Source organism: Aotus nancymaae, unplaced genomic scaffold (genome assembly GCF_030222135.1).
Source record: "Aotus nancymaae isolate 86718 unplaced genomic scaffold, 86718_ANA_hifiasm-v0.15.2.pri h1tg000010l, whole genome shotgun sequence".
Taxonomy (NCBI): domain Eukaryota; kingdom Metazoa; phylum Chordata; class Mammalia; order Primates; family Aotidae; genus Aotus; species Aotus nancymaae.
In genome coordinates, this window is record NW_026988421.1 from 78,260,597 (window position 1) to 78,286,828 (window position 26,232).

The window sequence follows — 26,232 nt, forward strand, 5'->3', positions numbered from 1 at the left end:
AGAAAATAAGAACACATGTGGAGGATAAGGGAAACCAGATTTCTCCTGGTAAAGAGAAGTAAAATATGGCAAATGACAAGCCTAGAATAAAACATACTATTGGACTAGAATCAGAAATATTAGTGTGAACTCATGGTTCTAAACATAAATAGAGGCCGGGTGGGCGGCTCAGGCCTGTAATCCTAGCACTTTGGGAGGCTAAGGTGGGTTAATCACCTGAGGTAAGGAGTACGAGATCAGCCTGGCCAACTTGGCAAAACCCTGTCTCTACTAAAAATACAAAAAAGCCACGCGTGGTGGCACATGCCTGTAATCCCAGCTACTTGGGAAGCTGAGGAAGGAGAATCACTTGAATCCGGGAAGTGGAGGTTGCAGTGAGCCGAGATTGCGCCACCGCACTCCAGCCTTCACGTTGGGAGTGAGACTCCATCTCAAAAAAAAAAAAAAAATTACATAGAATGATCATGAAATAGGCATGTGTCTGAATATGAAAGAATATATGCATATTTTTACATGTTTCCTGTCTACTCAAAGAGGACCTAGAAGCAATGACACTTCAGAAGAAATAGCCATACCGAGTAGTGAGCAACAACTCTCTGTCGCCAGGCTGGAGTGCAGTGGCACAATCTTGGCTCACTGTAACCTCCGCCTCCCCGGGTCCAAGCAATTCTCCTGCCTCAGCTTCCTGAGTAGCTGGGATTACAGGCACCCACCACCGTGCGTAGCTAATTTTTGTATTTTTTAGTACAGATGGGATTTCGCCACCTTGGCCAAGATGGTCTCGATCTCTTGACCTTGTAATCCACCTGCCTTGGCCTCCCAAAAGTGCTGGGATTACAGGTGCGAGTCACTGTGCCCAGCCTAAAAATACATATATACATTTTAACATACATGGAGGGGAAGAAAAGATCCACCGTACAATAGAAGGCCAAATACTAGTAACTGTAGAACAAATGCTATAATTAGGACATCACATTTGGCAACCAATGTTGTAAAAACTAACTCAGGCAAGAATCAATGCTAAAACTAGGGGATCAAAGTCTAATCAAGAAAGGTGATGAACCTGGTAAGATACCGTCTTAACCAAGTGATCAGTTAACATTAATAGTAATGGTACAAACAGATATTGAGTACCATCTGATGGGAAACAGCCAGAAAATGGCAGCTCCTCTGTACTGCCATCAAAACTGTGTAACATAAATCAAAACATGAGAAAGTATCAAACACAAACTAAAGGATATTCGACAAAATCACTGGCCTTAACTCCCCCAAAGATGTAAAAGCCACGAAAAGTCCAGGAAACACAGATCCCATGGCAGACTAAGGGAGAGTAGAGACTTGTGACAACTAAACGTAACATGTGATTCTGGATTAGATCATGGGTTCTTTGTTTAGTAGATGTGGGGGTGTGGTTTAGTTGTTTTGCTATAAAGAACATTACTGGGACAACTGCTAAAATTTGAATGGGATTTGTGGACTAGACAATGGATTACATCAATGTTTGATGGGTATGCTGTGGCAATAGAGTGAAGTACTCTTGTTTTTAGAAGGTACAAACTAGGTATTTAGGAGTAATGGGCATCATATCTGAATTTACTATCAAGTCACACACACATATATATACATCAATGGGAGAAGGACGCATTTCACCCTCCAGGGGACATTCGGCAACATCTAAAGACATTTTGGGTTGTAACAACTAGGAAAGTCGGGGAGGGGTGCTACTGACAACTAGTGGATAGAGGCCAGGGATGTTGCTGAATATCCTCCAGTATACAGGGCCAGCCTCCAAAACAAGAATTATTCAGTCTAAAATATCAATAGTGCTCAGGCTGAAAAACTATGAGAAAGGAGGAGGAAAACTCTTACCACTCTAAGTCACGGACTACCTCTTTACCACTTGGAAATGGGGACACTGATATCCTTAACTCTAATCAGATTAGAGAGCCAGAAAATCCAGATACTCCCACTGACTACCAACTACATGAGGGTTTTTCTATTGTAACAGAGAATGAGCCAGACAAAATGGCTCTTGCCTGCAATTTCAGCACTTCAGAAGGCCGAAGAGAGCAGATCACCTGAGCCCAGGAATTCAAGACCAGCCTGGGCAATATAATGAGACCCCGCCATCTGTACAAAAAATACAAAAATTAGCAAGTGTGGTGTCGTGTGACTGTAGTCCCAGCTACGGGCACCAGCTACCCTCAGGAGGCTGAGATGCAATGAGCCATCATCATGCCACTGCACTCCAGCCTAGGCAACAAAGCGAGACCATGTTTCAAACAAAAACAGGGACTGGAATGACTGCTGAGAACATTTCCTATATCCACCTAACAGGCCTTCTTTTTTTCCTCCTGGTCCGTGAAAGATAACTTATGTAAAACTTCCTTGGAGAACGGAGCTTTCCATGAATCCTAATTTCTCATATATAAACAAATCTGTGTCATCTACATAAGTAAGCCTCTTCGGGGAATAAAATGCTAGGGCTACACCTAAGATCCTGCTCCTGTTAAGTGGTGAAATCAACTGAAGTTGGCTCCTAAAACTTGTGTTTATTCCAGTTTTGTTTTTAAGTAGGTTTTCTGAGAATTCATTTATATTTACTCTATGTCTTTTAAATTAGAAAATATTTGTTGGCCAGGCGCGGTGGCTCATGCCTGTACTCCCAGCAGTTTGGGAGGCTGAGGTGGGTGGATTACTTGAGGCCAGGAGTTCGAGACCAGCCTACCCAACATAGTGAAACCCTGTCTCCACTAAAAATACAAAAAAAAAAATTAGCCAGGCGTGGTGGTGGACATCTGTAATCCCAGCCACTTGGGAGGCTGAGGCAGAAGAATCACTTGAACCTGGGAGGCAGAGGTTGCAGTAAGTCAAGATCACACCACTGCACTCCAGTCTGGGCAACAAGAGCAAAAACTCCATTACAAACAAAAATAATAATAAAGAAAATAAAGAAATAAAATATTTTTTATTATGTATGTCCTTTTAGATTTTACCTGCAGTTCATACTTTGAAATGCTCACCCAGTAGTGTCTTATCCAGCATTGTCTAAATCTGAGCATCATACAGTGGAATCAAACTTCAGTAGGAAATCACGAGTTATTAATACATTTTCCATTCAAATACTATTTTCAGAAGAAAACATAAACTATGATTCTTAATAGGGCTAATCTGAATTAATCTGCCTTTATGTTTGGGGAAAAAGTAGCTGAGACATTGCATGAAAGATGTTGTGGGATAGATGTTGATCTTTTGGCCCCATTTGTTAATTACCTATTTGAACACTGTCCTGTTTTATTGTTAGTTTTCCTCACCATTTACTGTATAGTCAACTTTTAAATTTCTGTAATATTAGACCTTTCTCTGTCTTTTAAATTATTGTTATCTAAAATTAATAAATCCAGATTATATGTTTCTTATACTTGGGCAACATTACAATGAATAAAGGCTTTGCCTTGCAAAAAAAAAAAAAGTTAGGGATACTATGTTAAAACATAGCTTGTTAAGACACAGCTTTGGCTGGATGTGGTGGCTCACCCATGTAATACCGGTACTTTGGAAGGCCAAGGTGGGCAAATCACTTGAGGTCAGCAGTTCAAGACCAGCCTGGAAAACAGGTAAAACCCCATCTCTACTAAAAATATAAAAATTAGCTGGGCATTGTGGTACATGTCTGTAATCCCAGCTACTCAGAAAGCCAAGGCAGAAGAATTGCTTGTACCCAGGAGGCAGAGGTTGCAGTGAGCCGAGATCATGACACTGCACTGCAGCCTGGGGATAGAGTGAGACTCCATCTCAAAAAAGATACAGCTTTACTCATATTACATTTTTCAAATAAACTCAGTCCCATAGCCCTTTTTGTTTTATAAATTAGCAATAATTGTCTTAATTTTCTCTGACACTATCACGTTGCATCCATCAACAGTAAATAGGTCTGCTGCTGACTCAGTTGCCATGACCTGATTTACTTTAGGCCAGACAGATTCCTTTGTAATCAGGTCAAGTACATGTACACTGCTGCCTTCTAAGTTATGTTAGTAACAAAGAAATTACTCCAATATTAAGTTCAAAACTAAAAAAAACAGAACACAAATAGGTACAAATAAACTCAACTGAACACAGAATTAACATAAGGAGACAATATAAAAATCATTTCAACTAATTTTAACATACTACCATGGCTGTTCATCCTAAGTAAACTATAATCTAAAGACAAAACAAATTACAAAGAAATTAAAATTCACTCAATATATTTATTGTTCATATTATTGGAATTATAATTTATATATATATGTATGTTGTAGGATAAAGTAAGTACACAATTCTGTAATGCTAAATTTGAAATAAAACTATCAATAATATAAACTCATGGTTCATTTTTCAACATATTTCCTAACTCTATCTGAAGAGCAAGCCTAGAAATGATGAACACATTCAGCACTCAGATCTTGGTTTCTAAGTACTAATGTCCACAAAAACGACCAAGGTTCCTAGAAAAACAGATGATTCCATAACTTAAACACGGAATCTACAAGATGAGCCTAAGCCATCTTATGGTACCGAAGGCAAGGGAAGTGCTCAAAGATGATAGGTTATTTCAAAAGGATAAAAGAGACAGTTTGAAATGGTTCACATTGGCCAAATCTGAAACAACTTCAACTTTTTTTTAAAAAAAAAGGCAAAATCAACTATAACACATTTAGTAAATATTTATTTTTATTGCATATATTTAACATATGCAAGATGTTTTGATATACACAGTGATTACTACAAGCAAACAAATTAACGTATTCATCACTTTCCATAGTTCATTCTGTGTGTGTGTTAAAAGCACCTAAATCTTCTCTCATAGCAAATATCCTATATATACTATTAACTACAGGCCTCTTACTATATATTAGATAGCTACAATTATTCATCCTACATAACTGCAAGTATGTACTATCTGACCAACACTGCCCTATTTCCTCCTCCTCCTCATCCCTGGTAACCACCATTCTGTTTCTACGTCTTCAACTATTTTTAGTTTGACACATAAGTGAGACCATGTAGTTTTTAATATTTTCTGTGAGACCATGTATAATTATGGTCAAAATCTTAATTGGAAAGCAATCTAGGCAGAGGGATATGGGTATTCATTTTACTGCTCTTTCACATTTTCTGCATATTTCAAATCTTCATTTATTTATTTATTTATTTTTAAGAGACAGGGTATCACTCTGTTGCCCAGGCTGGAGTGAAATGCTGTGATCATAATTCACTGCGGCCTTGAACTCCCGGGTTCAACTGATCTTCCTGCCTCAACCTCCCAATTACCTGGGACTACAAACAAGTCACCATGCCCAACTACTATTTTTTTTTTAAGAGATGGGGCTGCCAGGCGCAGTGGCTCATGCCTGTAATCTCAGCACTTTGGGAGGCCGAGGTGGGTGGATCAAGAGGTCAGGAGTTCGACACCAGCCTAAACAAGATAGTGAAACCTTGTTTCTACTAAAAATAGAAAAATTAGCTGGGTGCAGTGGCAGGTGCCTCCAATCCCAGCTACTCTAGGGGCTAAGGCAGGAGAATTGCTTGAACCTGGGAGGAGGAGGTTACGGTGAGCTGAGATTGCACCACTGCACTCTGTAGCCTGGGCGACAGAGTAAGACTCCATTTCAAAAAAAAAAAAAAAAAAATAGGGCCAGGCGCATTGGCTCACGCCTGTAATCCCAACACTTTGGGAGGCCGAGGCAGGCAGATCACCTGACGCCAGGAGTTCGAGACCAGACTGACCAACATGATGAAACCCCATCTCTACTAAAAATACAAAAAATTAGCCAGGCATGGTGGTGCTCTCCTGTAGTCCCAGCTACTCAGGAGGCTGAGGCAGAATTGCTTGTGCCTGGGAGACAGAGGTTACAACAAACTGAGATCACGCTACTGCACTCCAGCCTGGGCAACAGGGCAAGACTATGTCTCAAAAACTTTTTTACGCCAGGCGCTATGCCTCACGTCTGTAATCCCAGCACTTTAGGAAGTCAAGAAGGGCAGATCATAAGGTCAGGGACCAAGACCATCCTGGCTAACATGGTGAAACCTCATCTCCATTAAAAATACAAAAAATTAGCCAGAGTGGTGGTACACACTTGTAGTCCCAGCTATTCAGGAGGCTGAGGCAGGAAAATCACTTGAACCCGGGAGGGAGAGGTTGCAGTGAGCCAAGATCGCACCACTGCACTCCAGCCTGGGCAACACAGTGAGACTCTGTCTAAAAAAAAAAAAAAAAATTAAAAAAAAATCAAAAGATGTTATTTGGCTTTTTTACTGCACTGACATTTGTATGGATGGGTAAAGTTGCTGGTGCCTTGGCATGAATAAAGGTAGGATCTCTGAACTGCTACATACTGTGTAGCACTCAAAAAGTAAAATGTCAGTTTCACTTAAAACTCTTAATGAAGGAAGAAAAATGATTAATTTTATTAAATCTCTACCGCTGAATATACTAATAATTTCTGTGACAAAACAAGCATGCATAAAACACTGCTGCTGCATGCAAAGCATAGTGGCTGTATGGAGGGAAAAAATACCACTATTTAAGTTGCAAGCCAAACTAACTACTTTTTTCTCAAACGTCATTCTTTTTTGAGACAGAGTCTAACTCCATCATCAGGCTGGAGTGCAGGGGCACGATCTCAGCGCACTGCAACCTCCGCCTCCCGGGTTCAAGCGATTCTCCTGCCTCAGCCTCCTGAGTAGCTGGAACTACAGGCACACACCACCACACCCAGCTAATTTTTTGTATTGTTAGTAGAGAGAGGGTTTCACCATGTTGGCCAGGATGGTTTCAAGCTCTTGACCTCAGGATCCACCTGCCCTGGCCTCCCAAAGTGCTGGGATTACTGGCATGAGCCACCACAGCCGGTCTCAAACATCATTCTTTACTGGAAAGATTGACAAACTATGCTGATTCAAACGTGGGAATGTGGCAGGGATTTTCTCAAAAACAAACAGTCAATCTGTCACTGCCAGTTGTTTTCCTTGAAGTCTTTGCTTCCAATTTAAAAAAAAAAATGGAACTTTCAAGCAAAAACGACTTTTAGAGAACTTGTATCTACCACTGTTAACTTCACAGGTTCCCAGTACTTACAAACTTTTCTGAATTCGGCAGTGGTATTAACGTGGTTTTTTTCTGATACTGTATAATGAAATGTGTCATCATTTGAAAGATGTGCATAATTTATTGTTACCAGTATTTTGTAAGTGACCAGTGTACGATGTTACAAAGCATGTATGGGTAAACACCCATTCAAAATGCAAGACCAAGCAACAGATCTTAATATAATGGTATAAAAGGTTACTGGCATGGTTTTAGATTCCAAGTTGCAACTAAGAAACTCCCATTTCTTGAGTTCTGGGGTAGTACTGTATATATAAGAATATCCAAAATTACCTGAAAAGGCTGTTAAAATATAACAACGTATCACCGTGAAGTCATAGAGTTTTCTAGAAATTCAAAGTCTCAGCTAAGCACCTGGGAGTGCAAAAGCATAACACAATTACAGTGAAAAGATCCCCAAATGGGCTCTTCAGGTAAAAGAAGAAAAATCAAAAATAAGGGCATAAAAATTGAACACATTCATTCTTTAGTTACTTAAAAGCAATTCAATCTACGAGAATAAAAGGTACTGACAACCTCTAATTGTAACTTTAAATAACAAAATCCTAAAACAAGCTCTTTAAGGAATGTTTTACAAAAAAGGTGAAGTCAAACAAATCATTCTCAATACCTATGCTGGACCATATTACACTTTAGGAGGCCAAGGCAAGCAGATAGTCTGAGCCTAGGAGTTGAAGACCAGCCTGGGCAACAAAGTGAAACCCCATCTCTACAAAAAATACAAAAGTTAGCAAGGTGTGATGGCGCACACTTGTAGTCCCAGTTATTCAGGAGTCTGAGGTAGGAGGATCACCTGAGCCCGAGGAGGTCAAGGCTGCACTGAGCTGTGATCATGCAACTGCACTCCACCCTGAGTGGGAGTGAAACTATCTCAAAGCAATAGAAGAGGGGGAATAAAATTTGCCCTAACCTTATGCCATATACAAAAATTAACTTAAAATAGAACAAAAACCTAAACATAAAGACCTAAACCTATAAACTCTTGGAAGAAAACATAGACGAAAAGGTATGTATCACTGGATCTGGCAACAATTTCTCAGATATGACAGCAAAAGCACAGACAACAAAAGAAAATTTTAAATCTTTTTACATCAAAGGACAGTATCAAGACAGTGAAAAACAACTAACAGAATAGCAGAAAATATCTGTAAATCATATAACTGATAACGATTAACAAACTACTACAACTCAATAAAAACAAAAAAACTCAATTGAAAAATGGGCAAACGGCCATACGTGGTGACTCATGCCTGCAATCTCAAAACGTTGGGAGACCAAGGCAGGTGGATCACCTGAGGTCAGCAGGTCGAGACCCGCCTGATGAACATGGTGAAACGCCATATCTACTAAAAATACAAAATTAGCCAGGCATGGTGTCACATGCCTGTAATCCCAGCTACTTGGGAGGCCGAGGCAGGAGAATCGCTTAAACCCGGGAGGAGGAGGGTTGCAGTGAGCCAAGATGGTACCATTGCACTCCTGCCTGGGTAACAAGAGCAAAACTCCATCTCAAAACAAAAAAACAAAAATGGGCAAAGGACTTGGACATTTCTTCAAAAACAGCCAATAAGCACATAAAACATGCTCAACATCACTAATCATTAGTGAAGTGCAAATTAAACCACAATGAGATACCATTTCACACCTATTAGGCTATGATCAAAAAACACAAATAGAAGTGTTGGTAAGGATATGAACAAACTAGAGCCCTCATACACTGCTGGTAGCAGTAAAGCGGTTGCAGCCACCACAGAGGACAGTTTGGCAGCTCCTCAAAAAGTTATAGGCCTACCATATTAATCCAGGAAATCCACTCCTAGGTATATATATCCAGAAGAACTGAAAGCAGAGACTCAGACAGAGATCTGTATGCCAACCTTCACAGCAGCATTATTCACAGTAGTCAAAAGGTGAGAACAATGCAAGTGTCCATCAACAGATGAATAAACAAAATGTGGAAGGTGTAGGGGTGTGGTGGTGTAGGGATGTGTGTCACACACAATGGGATATTATTCATATATATATAACTCACATACAATAGAATTTTATTCAGCCACAAAAAGGAGTGAAATTTTCACATACAGTAAAAGACAGATGTATCTTAGAAACATCAGGCTTAGTGAAATAAATCAGACACAAAAGGACAAATATTGTATGATTCTACTTACACAAGATAGTTAGAAAAGGCACATTCCTAGAGAGAGAGTAGAATAGTGTTGACTAGGCGTGGGGTGGGTTATTGGTTAATGTGTACAGTTTTTGTTGGATATGATAAAAAGGTTTTGGGTATAGATAATTACCATCATGAAAGTAATGCCACTGACTTGTACACTTGAGAATGGTTTAAAAAATATGTGTACTTTACCACAATTTTAAAAAAATTCTCACATTTGAAAGAATGACTTACATATATCCTTTGAAAGACAGTTGCTGTTTATTAGTGACTTTCAAGTTAAAAGTTAAGAGTTGAGCCCTCCAATAACAAATAAATAATAAAAATCACTGATAGTGCTTTACTTACCCGTTTGGGGCCACTAAAAATCTTTCTGGTATTTTCTTTTGATTTATCTCCTTGTTTATTTATGGGTTTCTTCACACTTTCAGGCACACCAGGCAAGTCCTCTGTAAAATCCAAGTTTTCTGAAATGGTAACCAAAACTATCTAGCTTACTAACATTTCAAATTACCTACCAGACAACCCATGAAGATTAAATATATATGAATGAATGAAAATGGGAATTAAAGAATAAAGGAATCAGAGCACCACAGAGTTGACAAAATACACCCCAGAATAAGAAGTTTCATTCTGCCATTCTTCTCCCTTCCTGCTTGTTCCTTCCATAAGAGAAATCATAAACCTGGTTGCTGTCTATGTGTTCTAGTCCTATTTTATGTTAAATGGCAAAATTAAATCTTTTCCAAAATAATTTTCTTACTTTCGAGAGGTCACATAACTGCTGGATATCTATGGATACTGACACTGAAATGGTCTAGTTTATATACACACAAAGCGTCATGCGGTATCCACCTGTAGCATTTTTTAGGAACTTTAAATCCACTAAATCATGTTGGCCTTCAAAGAATGCCTGTTGGCAACTATAAAAGCCACATTTAAAACACCAGAAAGGGAGGACAGTTATCCTTGGCAAGAGATTTAAAATGACCTAATACAACAATGTTTAATGATTTGTCGGTCTTCAAACACAAATGACCAAGAATCAGCTTATTTCCCAACTGGTTAAAAATATGTTATCTTTATCTAAGCTAAACAAAAAAAGGAAACTATGAAGACTTTTCTCTATCCTAATGCTTAAAATTTTTTGCTGTTTCACATATGGTATGAAGACTGAAATTTCAATTTTCGGTAGATCAACCAAATGGCCTCTAATTTTGAAATGTCATTTATTATCTACTTTAAGTTTCTCAAAGGGAGTCTAATCTCACATTTTAAAGCTTTAAAAGTTTTACTACCCGAGGTGTAAATTTCAGCCACAGATTTTCAATTGCAGACTAGGATAACTTGCCATCCAAGTCAGAATAAAAGCTAAGTAAACTGCAGCAGGACAAGGGCACCGGTATTGTATAGCAGCATTTATCATTCTCCTGGGGAACCAAACGTCTAGCTATTCTGCCCCCAGATCTCAAGAGACTACAGTAAGGCTGCTGCAAATTTCCATTATCCAGAAAGGATTCAAACATAACACTGGATGTATGCCTATTTTGGGGGGGAGGTGGGGCAGGGGTGAACCCCTAGGGGTACTCCTGTGTATGTCTAATTTTTAAGAATAAATTGAACAAAACTATTTTTAGGCCAAATAAAGCAAAATGGTAGATAATCTCAAGAATGACTTATACTCTACAAGAGAATCTATATTTTAAAATACTATTATAATTCTAATTTACCATAATGACACTTCTGTGGCCCTATCAGGACAAAAACTTTACTTAATATGTAAACCAATCCAGAAAACCTGTATTTGGTTAAGAAACCATGTATCCCAGAGGCTTTCACAAATTATTCCTCACTAGACAGTCAATCTACTTCATAAAGTCCTTGTAAGGTAACGACTTAATTATAGCAGAGCTAACCTATTTCTTTTGTCTGTCTCTCACAGTGGAGACTGAACTCCCAGAGGACCATTAGTCATTCCTGGGTCTACAATCTCCCACAGATTAAATTTCCACAGCTAAGAGTGAATGCATACTTACCTGGCACTTTTCAATTTTACTGAACCAACTTAAGAGGGTTTGAGGGTATTTTGAATGTTTATTAGTTTTAACTCAACCACAAAGCGTTTTTCAATTCTAATCTTGTTATTTCCCTCATTATAACCATCTGTTATCAGGATAGTTCCAAAGGTCCAAAATCTAACCTATGTCTTCACTGCATTTGGATTTGTCAAAGTGAAAACATCACTATGTTTGGTGCCCCTACCCCATATACCTATATACTTTAAAATTCTCAAGTGCTAAAGGTTAAATTAAAACTCAAATATGAAGACTCTCCAATTTACAAACTGGTTCCTTACAACCTAGGACCTGATCATTAACATTTAAAATGCTATACCTCTGGATAAGGTAATTTGTGGTTCTCAACAGGTACTTTTAATATATATAACAACCTAAAATTGAGTATCTAGGAAGAAACTATATAGCTGTTGATTTAAGCCTGAAAAGCACACTTAAAGTAGTCCCCCTGCCAGCAATAGGCGACACATGCCAGTCCCTAGTAGATGCCTAAAACCATGGAATAGTACACCAAAACCTGTGTGTACTATGTTTTTTAATATACATACCTATGATAAAGTTTTAATTTATAAATCAAGCACAGTAAGAGATTAACAATAACTAAGAATAAAACAATCATTATAACAATATGCTATAATAAAAGTTATGTGAATGGGGACTTTATCTTCTTATGCTATACTCACCTATTTTCAGAATGTGGTTGACCTTGGGTATGGGGGGGACTACAGTACTTATTATATATTTTTTTAAATTCTTACCTGCATTATTAGTACCAGACTGACTGTCCTGGGAATTATCATTGCTTTCTAGGGGAGGCTGCAAGGAGGGTGATGGAGCCATTTTAGTTCTTTTTTTGCTTATCTTTCTTTCCACTTGACAGTCTTCATCTTCATCATCTTCGCTTTCACTGAGATCATCAAAGCCAAAATATTTAATTTTGTAATTAGAACTTCCAGAACCTCCTTCATCACCTCCTGTCTCATGATCTTCAAAACCAAAAAATTCAAGTTTAACATCCTTTTTGGATTTAGTATTACTAGGTCGAAATCTAGTGGTGGTCTTAGAAGTTGCAATATCTGCCTTTTTTCTGAGACGACCAGCTTCTCCCAAATCTGCAGGAGTGGATGCAGTGAATTCATCCATGCTGCGTTCCATAGTATCCTGTATAGTAACATTACAAACTGACAAGCAAGATGGATGTAAAACAGTATAATCTCTAGTCCGTCCAACTGTCCCTCTAAAACTGGTCCCACAACTTACACCGCCTTTCTTTGCCTGATTCAGGCCATCTTTACTCGATTCACTGTTTGCTTTGGCTAAGGCCTGACTGGTGCCGTCCATCAGCTTATCAAAATTTGATGCTCCTTGGGAAGATTTCGCTTTATTGGCCCTACAGTACGTCCTACAATTGGTTGGCCTAAGAACACTTTGTACGACGTCATCCTCAATGGCTTCATTCAGATTTTCCAATCGATTTTTAAAATCGTCATCCTTCATCTCCAAAAGGGAATCACCATCCAAACTTAAAATACAGTCTTCTGATCTGATATCTTCAAAATCATTATCCCATTCATATAAACCAGTTCTTACAGATCCCTTGATTGGAGATATTTCTGATGGTGATTCTGGCCTTTTCCCAAACTGGGAGTTCCAAGTATCATTTGTTTCCTTGATTTCAGAAGCCACTGTAGTTTCTGCACTGGGCTTCTTAGTACTGTCGTCAGCATTTTTGTGAATACGGTGACTGTTCTTTTCATGTTCTTCATGAAAATTCTCTACTTTATCTGTAAAAATAAGTCAAAGGATAAAAACATGAGTGGTATCGATATAAAAGTTAATAAATAGCAGATATGTGGTTAATCGATAGTATATGATCAATCTTGAAAGAACTATAATCAAGTTGTGAAGAAATTAACATTTAAATATCAGACATTTCCTCTCCTACCTTTTCAGTATATAGCTCTCATGTCTTCTACTGACCTTTCCTCAGCAACCAAGTCCCTTAAAATTGTAAACTCACAAGAAATTTCAGCAGGGTTAAGCAACTGAATCCAATCAGAATGGCATATAAATGACTCAGCCAAATCTTCTTAGGGGTATTATGGGCTTTTCAAATAAAGATGCTTAAATTAAAAAATATTTAGTAAAACCTAAACCAATTGAACAGTTAATAAAAGCCTTCCACTAGCGTTTGTATTTATCTGGGATAGGGCTGCCCATAAGGTACCCTGGTTCTATCTAGAAGCCTGTCCACAGGATCAGGTTTCTCTAGCTATTTCTGTTCTTTTTTCTAATCCTAAAAGCCATATAGCCTCAAGGAACTTTTAGCAGTAGTTCTGGTGTATTAGTTAAATGGCTAACAGTGGCTATTTATGCATATCAGCCAGTAATAAATCCTTAGCCTGACTATTCATCTTGTATGTGGAGAATTCATTTTTGTTGCCTTCAATTTTTACTATCAGAAACATTCTTTTAACCTTTCCAAATGAGATACAAATATGATTCCTACTGGTATTATGATTAATTCCCTCAGTACTTATAGAAAAACACTGGCAAATGTATACCCTATGCCAAGCAATAAAATTACTTCCACAAAATACATCTACAGTTATGAAAAGCTATTTATAAATCTCAGTATCATCAAATACAGGTGAGAGGGATGCTTTACATGGACAGATTCACTATATACTTTTTAATGCTACCCCAGTAGGTTTTCTTCCCCAAGACAGGGTCTCACTCTGTCACCCAAATTGGAATACAGTGGTGTGATCAAGGCTCACTGCAGCCTCTGAGACCTCCAGGCCTCAAGTGATCCTCCCACCTCAACCTCCTGAGTGGCTGGAATCCTCCTGCCTCGACCTCCCAAAGTGCTATCATTACTGGCGTGAGCCACCTCGCCCAGCCTCCTATACGTTTTAATATAATTTAACAGGTTAAGGTTTGGTAATATCTTTTCAAACTAAAAATGTGCATGTGAAAGAAATGGACTTAAGTCTTGAAGCCAGCAGTTTCATTTGTAAGTATTTAGACATAATAAGAAACTCACTACAATACTGTTTCCTGGTTTTTGCTTTCATAAACAATACAAATACCAATCAATAAAGAACTAATTAAATTACCACGTACCCACACACCTGAATACTATGTAGTTGTTAAAAAGAAGAGGCAGTTCTACATTTTTTATGCTGTATTAAGCTGTCTATTCAAAAGCCAAAACATAAAAACTGCCAAAATTACACATTAAATACCTTCAAGTGTATTTTTTGAGGTCTTTATCTGTTAAGTATATTTATGAATGAAATAAAACAGCTAGAATTTGCTTTCGTGAGGACAAAAATAAAACAAGACTGGCCGGACGCATTGGCTCACACCTGTAATCCCAGTACTTTGGGAGGGCGAGGCAGGTAGAATACGAGGTCAAGAGTTTGAGACGAGCCTAATCAACATGGTGAAACCCCGTCTCTACTAAAAATACAAAAATTAGCCAGGCATGATGGTGGGTGCCTATAATTCCAGCTGCTCAGGAGGCTGAGGCAGAAGAATCGCTTGAACCCGAGAGGAGGAGGTTGCAGTGAGCTGAGATCGTGCAACTGCACTCCAACCTGGGTGACAGAGCAAGACTCTGTCTCCAATAAAAAAGAAACAAGACTGGCAATGAACTGATGTTTTTTGAAGCTGGAGATATAAATAGATACAGAGAGAGAGAGAGAGAGAGAGAGAGAGAGAGAGAGAGAGGCTTTTTTCTAGACATATACACAAAAATGTATACATCTGTGTGATGTATACCAGGTGTATACACACAAATACATACATACTTCCTTCACCCTTCGTATAAGAAAATGAAGATGGCCGGGCGCAGTGGTTCACACCTGTAATCCAAGCACTTTGGAGGCCAAGGTGGGCGGATCACCTGAGGTCAGGAGTTCAAGACCAGCCTGACCAACATAGTGAAACCCCATCTTTAAAAAAAAAAAAAGAAAGAAAGAAAAGAAAATGAAGGTATTTCCTTTGACTACTTACCAAACCAATCATTACACAGATGAGAAAAAGAGACCCAGAGAAGCTAATGACTGCAGAGGTGGCCAATTAAACCAATTAAAAGAGACTCCATAAAAAGACCCATACCAGGCTGTATTACACTACCTCTAGTGGTGGCTGCTAAAAACTGAAATGCTGGGTAGCTCACGCCTGTAATCCCAGCACTTTGGGAGGTTGAGGCAGGCGGGTCACCTGAGATCAGGAGTTCAAGTCCAGCCTGGCCAACATGGTGAAACCCCATCTCTACTAAAAATACAAAAATTAGCCAGGCATGGTGGCAGTTGCCTGTAATCCCAGCTACTCAGGAGGCTGAGGCAGGTGAATCACTTGAACCAAGAGGCAGAGGTTGTAGTGATCCTGGACAAAAGCAAGACTTCGTCTCCAAAACAAAACAAAACACGAATACAAACATAGACATACATGCTGTGCCTATTAAAAATTGTGTAACAAACTGTTAACAATGTTTGTTACAGTGTAAGGGAATTTACTTTTCACTGTTAATAAGGGCATTGGCTAGTCATCAGAGGCACCTAAAAAGCCACAGAGAAAACACGGCACATCTATTTAAGTGAGCAAATCTTTACTCAAAGATTTAAAGGTAAAAATTATTTTTTAAAACACTTAAGGCCAGGTGCTATGGCTCACACCTGTAATCCCAGCACTTTGGGAGGCTGGGATGAGCAGATTACTTGAGGTCAATAGTTTGAGACCAGCCTGGCCAACATGGTGAAACCCCATCCCTACTAATAATACAAAAATTAGCCATGAGTGATGCTGCACACCTGTTATCCCAGCTACTCGGGAGGCTGAGGCAAGAGAATCACTTGAACCCGGAGAGGGAAGAGGCTGCAGTAAGCCGAGAACACACCACCACTGCACTCAGCCTGGGCGACAGAGTGAGACTCCGTCTGGGGGGTGGGGGTGGGAAACCAAAAAACAGTTAAATGTAACCCAAAACATTTTATACTTTATAAGGCATACCTATAAAATACAAAATTTGGGGCCAGGCGCAGTGGCTCACGCCTGTAATCCCAGCACTTTGGGAGGCCGGGGCGGGTGGATCACGAGGTCAAGAGATCGAGACCATCCTGGTCAACATGGTGAAACCCCGTCTCTACTAAAAATACAAAAAATTAGCTGGGCATGCCGGCGCGTGCCTGTAATCCCAGCTACTCAGGAGGCTGAGGCAGGAGAATTGCCTGAACCCAGAAGGCGGAGGTTGCGGTGAGCCGAGATCGCGCCATTGCACTCCAGCCTGGGTAACAAGAGCGAAACTCCGTCTCAAAAAAAAAAAAAAAAAAAAAAGATTTGGCCTGGTGTGGTGGCTCACGCCTTTATAATCCCAGCACTTGGGAGGCTGAGGTGGGCAGATCACCTGAGGTCAGGAGTTCAAGACCAGCCTGACCAACATGGTGAAACCCCATCTCTAAAATAAAAAATAAAAATAAAATATAAAATTTCGATGCAATTTTAAAGATAAAACACTAAACTAAAAACAATTTCAAAAGTACTACGCAGTTTGGCCCACTACACAGAACCATCCAAGTTATCACAACCTTCCCCTAACCCCCACCAACACAGCCTGTGGGGAGCTTCCCAGCCAACTGCCACAGCTTATCTGCACATCAAGGAACTTGTTTGCTCCCTGGCCTCCTGCTGAAGCTACCCATCTCTGCCCCACCCTTGCAGCACAATAGGAAAGACACCACACACCCCAGCCACTCCTCAACCTTGGGCCTCCCTCAGAGATGGCAATTAACTCTTCAAACTAGAGACACATACCCCCGGAGGTATACAAAGGCCTTCCAAATATAGGTACAACTGCCTTTTAAGGAAATTCACTTCTAAATCCCCAACTTCCAGGTGTATATTATTCCAAAAACTGATGTGCCAACCCACCTGGGATTAACCAATCACTCTTCTCCCAATATGCTATTACAAGTATCAGTAACAGCATATTGCTCTCCTGTCCTTAATCTTATATGGTACATTCCTCCAACCCTTCACATGACCTATAAAGAAATAATGTGATAGACTGTTGGTTTCTGTACTTCATAAATAAGTAAAACGTTCCTGTGTGGGTAACAAATCCCTTGGATGTCAGGTGGTTTCCAATTAATTGCATCTCACAAAATCGAAAAGACCTAACAAATTGATTCATTATTCCAACGAATTTTTATGATTACCACATGCTTTGTGGCACACAGGAATTCAACTAATAGGCCGGGCAAGGTGGTTCATCCGGTAACCCCAGCACTTCGGGAGGCCAAGGCAGGTAGATCACCTGAGGTCAGGAATTCGAGACCATCCTGGACAACATGGTGAAATCCCATCTCTACCAAAAATATGGTGGCAGGCATCTATAATCCCAACTACTCGGGAGGTTGAGGTAGGGAAATTGCTTGAACCCAGAAGGTGGAGGTTGCAGGGAGCTGAGATCGTGCCACTGCACTCCAGCCTGGGCGAAAAGAGCAAAACTCCATCTCAAAAAAAAAACAACAACAGAATTCAAATAATACAAACCGCTATAACGAAACTCTTGCCATTCTTATCTTTATTTTGTTAATTTATGGCTTCTCAACATTCACACATATTAAAAAGTTGAAATAGGAATAATAGGGACATAGTAGTACACACTTGTAGTCCCACCCAGAGCTACCCAGGGCACTGTGGCCAACAGTTCATTTGAGGCCAGGAGTCTGAGGCTGCAGTGTTGTGATCACACTTGTGAGTAGCACACCAGCCTGAGCAACAGCGAGGCTCCATCTCAACAACAATAAACAAAAAATAGGAATAAAATTGATGCCAAAAATATTTTTTCCAAAACCTTTATATATGCTAGCAACAACATTCATTCAGATTCAGATATATATAAACTAATTGGAAAAGGCCCACTCATCTCTTAAAAGGTAAATTTCCAATAAATTTTATCTTTTTTGTTTTTTGAAACAGTCTCGCTCTGTCACCAGGCTGGATTTCAGTGGTGCGATCTCGGGTCACTGCAACCTCCGTCCCCCAGGTTCAAGTGAGTTTCCTACTTCAATCTCCCAAGTAGCTGGGACTGCAGAGATGGGGTTTCACCATGTTGGCCAGGATGGTCTCAAACTCCTGACCTCGTGATCCGCCCACCATGGCCTCCCAAAGTGCTGGGATTACAGGAGTGAGCCACCGTGCCCAGCCTAATTTTGTCTTTATATATAGCATTCCGTCAGGCACGGTGGCTCACGCCTGTAATGGCAGGCTGAGGCAGGCGAATCACCTGAAGTCAGGAGTTCAAGGCCAGCCTGGCCAACATGGCGAAACCCTGTCTCTACTAAAAATACAAAACTTAGACAGGCATGGTGGCAGGCGCCTGTAATCCCAGTTACTCGGGAGGCTGAGGCAGGAGAATTGCTTGAACACAGGAGGCAGAGAGGCCGCAATGAGGTGAGATTACACCACTGCACTCCAGCCTAAGCGACAGAGTGAGATTCCGTCTCCAAAATATACATACATATATTTATATATAATTCAAGTTTGATTATAGCATTCAAGCTTGATCAAATATTCTGCTGAGAGAGAGCATTTGATTAACAAAATAAAAGTTTGCACTGATAACTGTGATCATGATGTAGTACAGAATCATTTTTAAAACAGTTTATAGCATTACAGTCACATAAAATTCCTAAAAGCTGTGGGGTTTTTTTTGATAGAGACAGGGTCTCCCTATGTTACCCAGGCTGGTCTCAAACTCCTGGACTCAAGCAATCCTCCCATCTCAGCCTCCCAAAGTACTGAGATTACAGGCTTCAGCCACAGTAATTTTTGTTTGTTTGTTTGTTTGTTTGAGAGAGAGTCTAGCTGTCACCCAGGCAGTGGTGCAATCTCCGCCTACCGCGTTCAAGTGATTCTCCTGTCTCAACCTCCTCAGTTGCTGGGACTACAGGCGCGTGCCACCATTCCTGGCTAATTTTTCCATTTTTAGTAGAGATGGGGATTCACCATGTTGGCCAGGCTGGTCTCAAACTCCTGACCTCAAGTGATCTGCCCGCCTCAGGCTCCCAAAGCGCTGGGATTACAAGCATGAGCCACTGTACCCAGCCACAGCTCTTAGAAGTTTGAATTTAAATGCATACACATACTTTTGTACCAAGAATTACGAAAAGGGTGACCACTAAAAGTCTAAACATAAATACTATAATCAATAGGATAAAATTCTGAAGGGGAAGTAGGATAGAAATACAACTTCAAAAAGAACAAGGAACACTACAAATATTCTGGCCATTGAAGAGCATGTTCTATTTTTTTAAACATATGAAAGTGAATACTTTCTGGGGCATAATGGGTGCTTGTAAGAAAGAAAAATTATTAAAGAAAAAATTTTAAAAAGAATGAACAGCAAGTAATTATGGCATTTGCAAGCAAGAAATTATAAGCCAGAGCAGTGGTTCATGACAGTAATCCCAACACGTTGGGGAGGCCAAGGTGTGAGGACCGCTTGAGCTCAGGAGTTAAAGACCTCAATCTCTACTAAAATAAAAAAAAATTGGCCTGGCATGGTGGCTCACGCCTGTAATCTCAACACTTTGGGAAGCCAGGAGGTCGAGACCAGCTTGACTAACATGGTGAAACCCTGTTTCTATGAAAAATACAAAAATTAGTCGGGCGTGGTGACAGGCCTGTAATTGCAGCTACTCAAAAGGCTGAGGCAGGATAATGGCTTGAACCGGGAGGCGGAGGTTGCAGTGAGATCTCGCTATTGCACTCCAGCCTGGGTGACAGCGAGACTCTGTCTCAAAAAATAAAATAAAATAGATAAATAAAATAGAATAAAATAAATTAGCTGGCCATAATGGCACACACCTGTGGTCCCAGCTTCTTAGGAGGCTGAGACAGAAGGATCACTTGTGCCCAGAAGATTGAGGCTGCAGTGAAATATGATTGTACAACTGCACTCCATCCTGGGCGACGGGGCAAGAGCCTGTCTCCAGAAAAAAAAAAAAAAATAGGATGGCAGCTACTTTGAGAGTGAGGAAGGAGGAAGTGGTGTATGAAAGAGCTTCTAGAGTGGCTGGCACAATTCTATTTCTTAACCTAGGTAATGGTTATGGGAGTGTTCCTCTTCTAGTAATTAATTAAGCTAGACCTCTTGTGTTTTCTGTATGTTTTAGTTTTATTTTACAATTTAAAAAGTTAAAAGAAATCACTATGATACCTAAACTGAATGTTAAATTTTAAAATGTCGGCCGGGCACGGTGGCTCACGCCTGTAATCCCAGCACTCTGGGAGGCCAAGGTGGATGGACCACGAGGGCAAGAGATCGAGACCATACTGGCCAACATGGTGAAAGCCCGTCTCTATTATGTATAAGAAATTTTAAAATGTTTTTATTTAAAAAAATAAATAAATAAAATAAAATAAAATGTCAATATTGGCCAGGCGTGGTGGCTCACGCCTGTAATCCCAGCACTGAGGGGGACCAAAGCAGGGGAATCACCTGCATCCAGGAGTCGAAGACCAGCCTAGGCAATAGAGCAAGAATCTGTCTCTACAAAATAATTTTGAAAATCAGCCGGGCATGGTGGCACATTCCTATAGTCCGCTACTCAGGAAGTGCAGGCAGGAGGATCACTTAAGCCCAGGAGTTTAAGGTTGCAGTGAGTTATGATCATGCCACTGCACTCTAGCCTGGGCAACAGAGTAAGACCCTGTTTCTAAAAAAAAATAAGAAGGATACCTGGGGTTCATTCTTTCTACCACTTCCTTGCCCTACACTTGACTAAGGGTGCCTCTTCTCCAGCAGCCCTCCCTACTATTTCAGAGCAGGACAGTTTGGGGACATTGATATGCTGATTCTCCAGAGCCTCTTTATGAAATGATTACTCCTCCACCCAGTTATATAAAAGCCCCTTCTTGGCTTCTTTTTCTTGTGTAACACTAAACAAATAATAATAACAATAGTAATACAACAAAAATAAATGAGGAAATATTATTTAAAAAAAAAAAAAAGAAAAGGCCAGGCACGGTGGCTCATGCCTGTAATCCCAGCACTTTGGGACGCTGAGGCGGGCGGATCACAAGGTCAAGAGATAGAGACCACCCTGGCCGATACAGTGAAATCCCATCTCTTCTAAAAATGCAAAAATTAGCCAGGTATGGTGGCAGGTGCCTGTAATCTCAGCTACTCAGGAGGCTGAGGCAAGAGAATTGCCCGAGCCTGGGAGGTGGAGGTTGCAGTGAGCCAAGATTGTGCCACTGCACTCCAGCATGGGCAACACAGCAAGACTCTGTCTCAAAAAAAAAAAAAAAAGGTAAAGCCCCTTCTTTTGAGGCTTGTATTAGTTACCGTCTAATCTTCCTAATACCTGTCATCCAACAACCTCTTATTCACCCTTAATGTATTTAAGGATTTTACACCAGATTTATAATCTACTCCTTCATACGAATTTTGCTATCACACTGAATTCCACCAAATTCCAACCCTCTGACTTCCCAGTTTAACCTTATCTCATCAACAATCTCCTACATTCCATCTCAGCCACCAGTTCTCAGTTTCATCCAGAAGCTTGCTGTATGTCCTAAAATGCTTCACTTCTTAAACATTAAAATCAGATAACCCACTTTTTTTTTTATCACAACCTACCAACCATCCAATTTGCTTGTGCCAGTACACCCATTCGTCATTTTTACTGAAGAAGATTCTCAGTATACTACCCCTCTTCTCCCCTTTCTCCTATTTATTAGCCCTGTCCAAGCACTCAACATTTTAAATTCCACAGTTTATCTTCTCAATCACTCTCTGGGCAATAATACCCTAAATTCTCTTGCTTCTCTATCTCTTCATTCTACATGCTGAGTGACAAAATGTCTATCGAGGCCAATTCTAATAATTTTATCCAATATTCTGTATTCTGTGCAGGTTCCAGATAACGGGGCCTACTAAAGAAGGGGGAAAAACATACTCACACGATAGGCAGATTAGTGACCATGTGATTTTTGTTTTGTTTTTTTGTTCTTCTCGCTGGGTTGCCCAGGCTGGAGTGCAGTGGCACGATCTCAGCTCACTGCAACCTCAGCCTCCCAAGTTCAAGCAATTCTCCTCAGCCTCCCGAGAAGCTGGGACTACAGGCGCATGCCACCATGCTCGGCTAATTTTTAGTGACAGCAACTTCAACTAAGGCCTCAATAATGTCCAGAAATTCTACTTTGTCTCTAGACAACACACTCTGCCACTTTTAGTAACATCTATCTGAACTCTTTCCTGTTCCCCTAAACCCCCCAAGTTACCCTGTCTTTCTCCCTTCCAGTAATAACCTCTTTAGTCACTTTATAGGGGGAGGGGAAAACACTTTTAGCTAAAAACCACCTTCTCTTATGTCCTCCCACTAAGCTCATCTTTTTACTCATCTTTCCTCCTTCCAAAACTGCTCTCTTGTGCCTTAGATCCCATGCATTAAACTATCTAGAATCCCTCACATCCCTCTAGCTGCCCTTTTTCTTCTCCTCCCTTCAAACATCTTTAACAAGCTGTAAACACTTATTACCCCTATTTCCACACCCCTTAGATGACTCCAATCCAAGCTGCAAATCCAAGGTCTGCCTTGGAGTCCTCACTTTAGTTGACTGCAGCAGCATTCCGTTTCAGTCAATATTTTCTGAAACACTTTTATGTTGGCTTCTATAATCTATCACTCCCCTGGATTCCCTTAAGCTGCTCTAGTGGCTCCTACTTAATTTCCTTTCTAGTTTCTTCCTCTTCACTCCTTCCATTAGTATTGGAAGTTCTTTACAGCACAGTCCTAATACTTTTTCCTCTTACACTCTCTTTAATGCCTTCGACTAATCCTTTCTTTTCAGATGATATTTATATACTGAATTTCAAATTAATTGTCTCTAGCTAATCAAGGCTTATTTCAGCTCCACTCCAACAAATCTGCCATTTAAACATATCTTACAAACATTTCAAACCCAATGTGCCCAAAACTGAACTCAAACTTTCTGTCAAAATGTTCCCTATCTCAGTAAATAAATGACACTACCATCTGCTCTGCTGCTCACATTACACAGCTGGGAATCATTCTTGATGTCTCCTTCCTCATCGCTCATGTCACCAAACTCCGCCACTACTATCCTTTCTCAGTCCACCAACAGGTCTCAGGTTAAATGACAGCCTTGCCTACATATCCGCACCCCCAGGACAAGCAAATAAGCCCAGAGTGCTACACTCCCACAGCACTCTATATTTTTTCCTTAGTTTTCAACACACTTGTGATTGATTCTTTATCTTCCCCAGTACAATGAAAAAATGCAATTGAGTCCATCTTGTGCATACACACTAAAATAGTAGCTGAATAGCTGGAAGGAGGCATCACCTAGACCTTCCTATGATCAAGCTCATTCTCCTCTACCATCGGGGATCTAGGAAAGTGGAAGACCACTTCCTAAAGGCATAAGCGCTAGACAAGAAAAATCCATGAAGTATAATCTGGCTCCAAGTTCTAAAAACACAGAATACTTACGAAAGATGCTCTGAAAAGCATAAAGTATTAATATAAAAGTGTTGACATCATGTTAGAAGCAAGTTCTTATCATGACCAGCAGAAGTCAATAACTCTAAAGTACAGAGAATCTGTTTATAAATTTCATATTTTACCCTATGACTGGTATTCAATCTGGATCCGAGGAGAGCCTTGTTAGTTGTCTCCCATGCTTTTGTTAATACACAAACCTTGAGAATACTATTCCTTTTATTCAGAAAATCTGAGTAAGAAACAAAAGTTCTGCTTTAGAACAAAATGAATTTACTTAAAATTAATATGCCTCTTTCATAATTTGCATAATGTTGATTTTCCATTTGTATACACACACACACACACACACACACAAAGTAGAAAATATCTATAAAAATGAAGTCAGCATTACTTGGTAAGTATTAAAAATAGTCTGGTCATCATTCTCATTTTGTTTCTGAGATGGTGTATCTTGCTCTCGTTCCCCAGGCTGGGAACCAATCATGGCTCACTGCAGCTTTGAACTCCTGGGCTCAAGCGATCTTCAACTCAGTCTCCCAAGCAGCTGGAACTACGGGTGCACCCCAACACATTGGGCTAACTTTTTTTTTCTTTTGTAGAAATGAGATGTCACTATGTTGACCAGGCTGGTTCTGAAGTCCTGGGCTCAACCCATCCTCCCACTTTGGCCTCCCCAAGTGTTGGTATTACAGTTGTGAGACACCACACCCAGCTCATCATTCTTATTAAAAAGAAAACATGCCAGGCACGGTGGCTCACGCCTGTAATCCCAGCACTTTGGGAGGCTAAGGCGGTCAGATCATGAGGTCAGGAGTTCGAGACCAGCCTGGCCAACCAACATAGTGAAACCCGTCTCTACTAAAAATACAAAAAATTAGCCAAATGTGGTGGCGGGCACCTGTAATCCCAACTACTTGGGAGGCTGAGCCAGGAATCACTTGAACCTGGGAATCGAAGGTTGCAATGAGCTGAGAGCACTCAACTGCACTCCAGCCCAGCTGACAGTATAAGACTCCGTCTCAAAAAAAAAAAAAAAAAGAAAAAAGAAAGAAAGAAAATTACTGCCGGGTATGGTGGCTCACTTCTATAATCCCAGTGCTTTGGGAGGCCGAGGTGGGTGGATCACCAGGTCAGGAGTTTGAGACCAGCCTGGCAAACATGGTGAAACCCCGTCTCTACTAAAATTACAAAAAATTAGCTGGGTGTGGTGGCAGGTGCCTGTAATCCCAATTACTGGGGAGGCTGAGGCAGGAGAATCGCTTGAACCCAGGAGGCAGAGGTTGCAGTGAGCCAAGACCATGCCACAGCATCCAGAGCCTGGGTGACAGAGGGAGACTCTGTCTCAAAAATAAAATAAAATAAAATTACTTAAGACAGGCAGCATGCCTGTCATCTCAGCTGCTCAGAAGGCTGGGAGTATCACCTAAGCCCAGGAGTTTGAGGCCAGCCTGGGCAAGATAGTAAGATCCCACCTCTTTAAAAAAATCAAATTTTAAAATTAAAAAAAGCAGAAAATTCCTTAAATGAAGACAAGAGGGAATTCATAATTTGTCCCTCGCAAAATAACTTTATTTCCAACATCAAGATAAAATTGTTTTTACAGTGACAGTCTCTTCTAAATATACAGCTTTGAAGATGACAAAATTAATCTTTCACATCAGAATACAACAGCACTGTATGTAAAGAACACTTTGGATGTTTCCCAGATTTTCCATTTAACAGTTCAAGTTATTCAACCTTTGAATTGTGTCTTACCCTCAATACAATGGAAATAAAACCTCCTGTTTTAAGGGAGGCTTTATTTCCATTGTATTGAGGGTATAGTGATTAAAGGTCAATTGATATGTAAAAGTAGAAATTTAAGAAATAACAGGGCTGGGCACAGTGGGTCACCCCTGTAATCCCAACAATGTGGGAGGCAGAGGTGAGAGGATCACTTAGCCCAGGAGTTCAGGACCAAGTTGGGCAACATACTGAGACACTGTCTCTACAAAAAATTTAGAAATTAGCCCGGTGTAGTGGTGCACTCCTGTACTCCCAACTACTGGAGAGGCCGAGGAGGGAAGATGGTTTCAGCCCAGAAGGTAGAAGCTGTGACAGCCTGGATGACAGAGTGAGACCCTGTCTCCAAAAAATAAAAAGAAAAAAAGAAATAATTGGTCTTATCTACTTCTCTTAAAAATCTGACTTTAGTTGAGCCTTCCATACAAGCAGGCCCAAACAAACAAACAAAAAAAATCTGACTTTAGGTATGATTTAAATATATTCTATACAACAGAC

General features: G+C 40.3%; 1 protein-coding gene across 4 annotated transcripts in view; it reads right to left on the reverse strand.

The window, feature by feature from the left end:
• Positions 1–26,232, reverse strand: part of WAPL (WAPL cohesin release factor) — a 90,484-nt gene that overhangs the window by 52,678 nt on the left and 11,574 nt on the right. For 3 of the 4 annotated variants that reach the window (XM_064374407.1, XM_064374408.1, XM_064374411.1), the window contains exons 3-4: positions 12,163–13,188; positions 9,678–9,796 (exon numbers count right to left, since the gene is read on the reverse strand). In XM_064374407.1, the coding sequence (XP_064230477.1) occupies positions 9,678–9,796; positions 12,163–13,188 (1,145 nt within the window). The remainder of the gene's footprint in view (positions 1–9,677; positions 9,797–12,162; positions 13,189–26,232) is intronic. The other variant, XM_064374409.1, reaches the window with a different exon arrangement.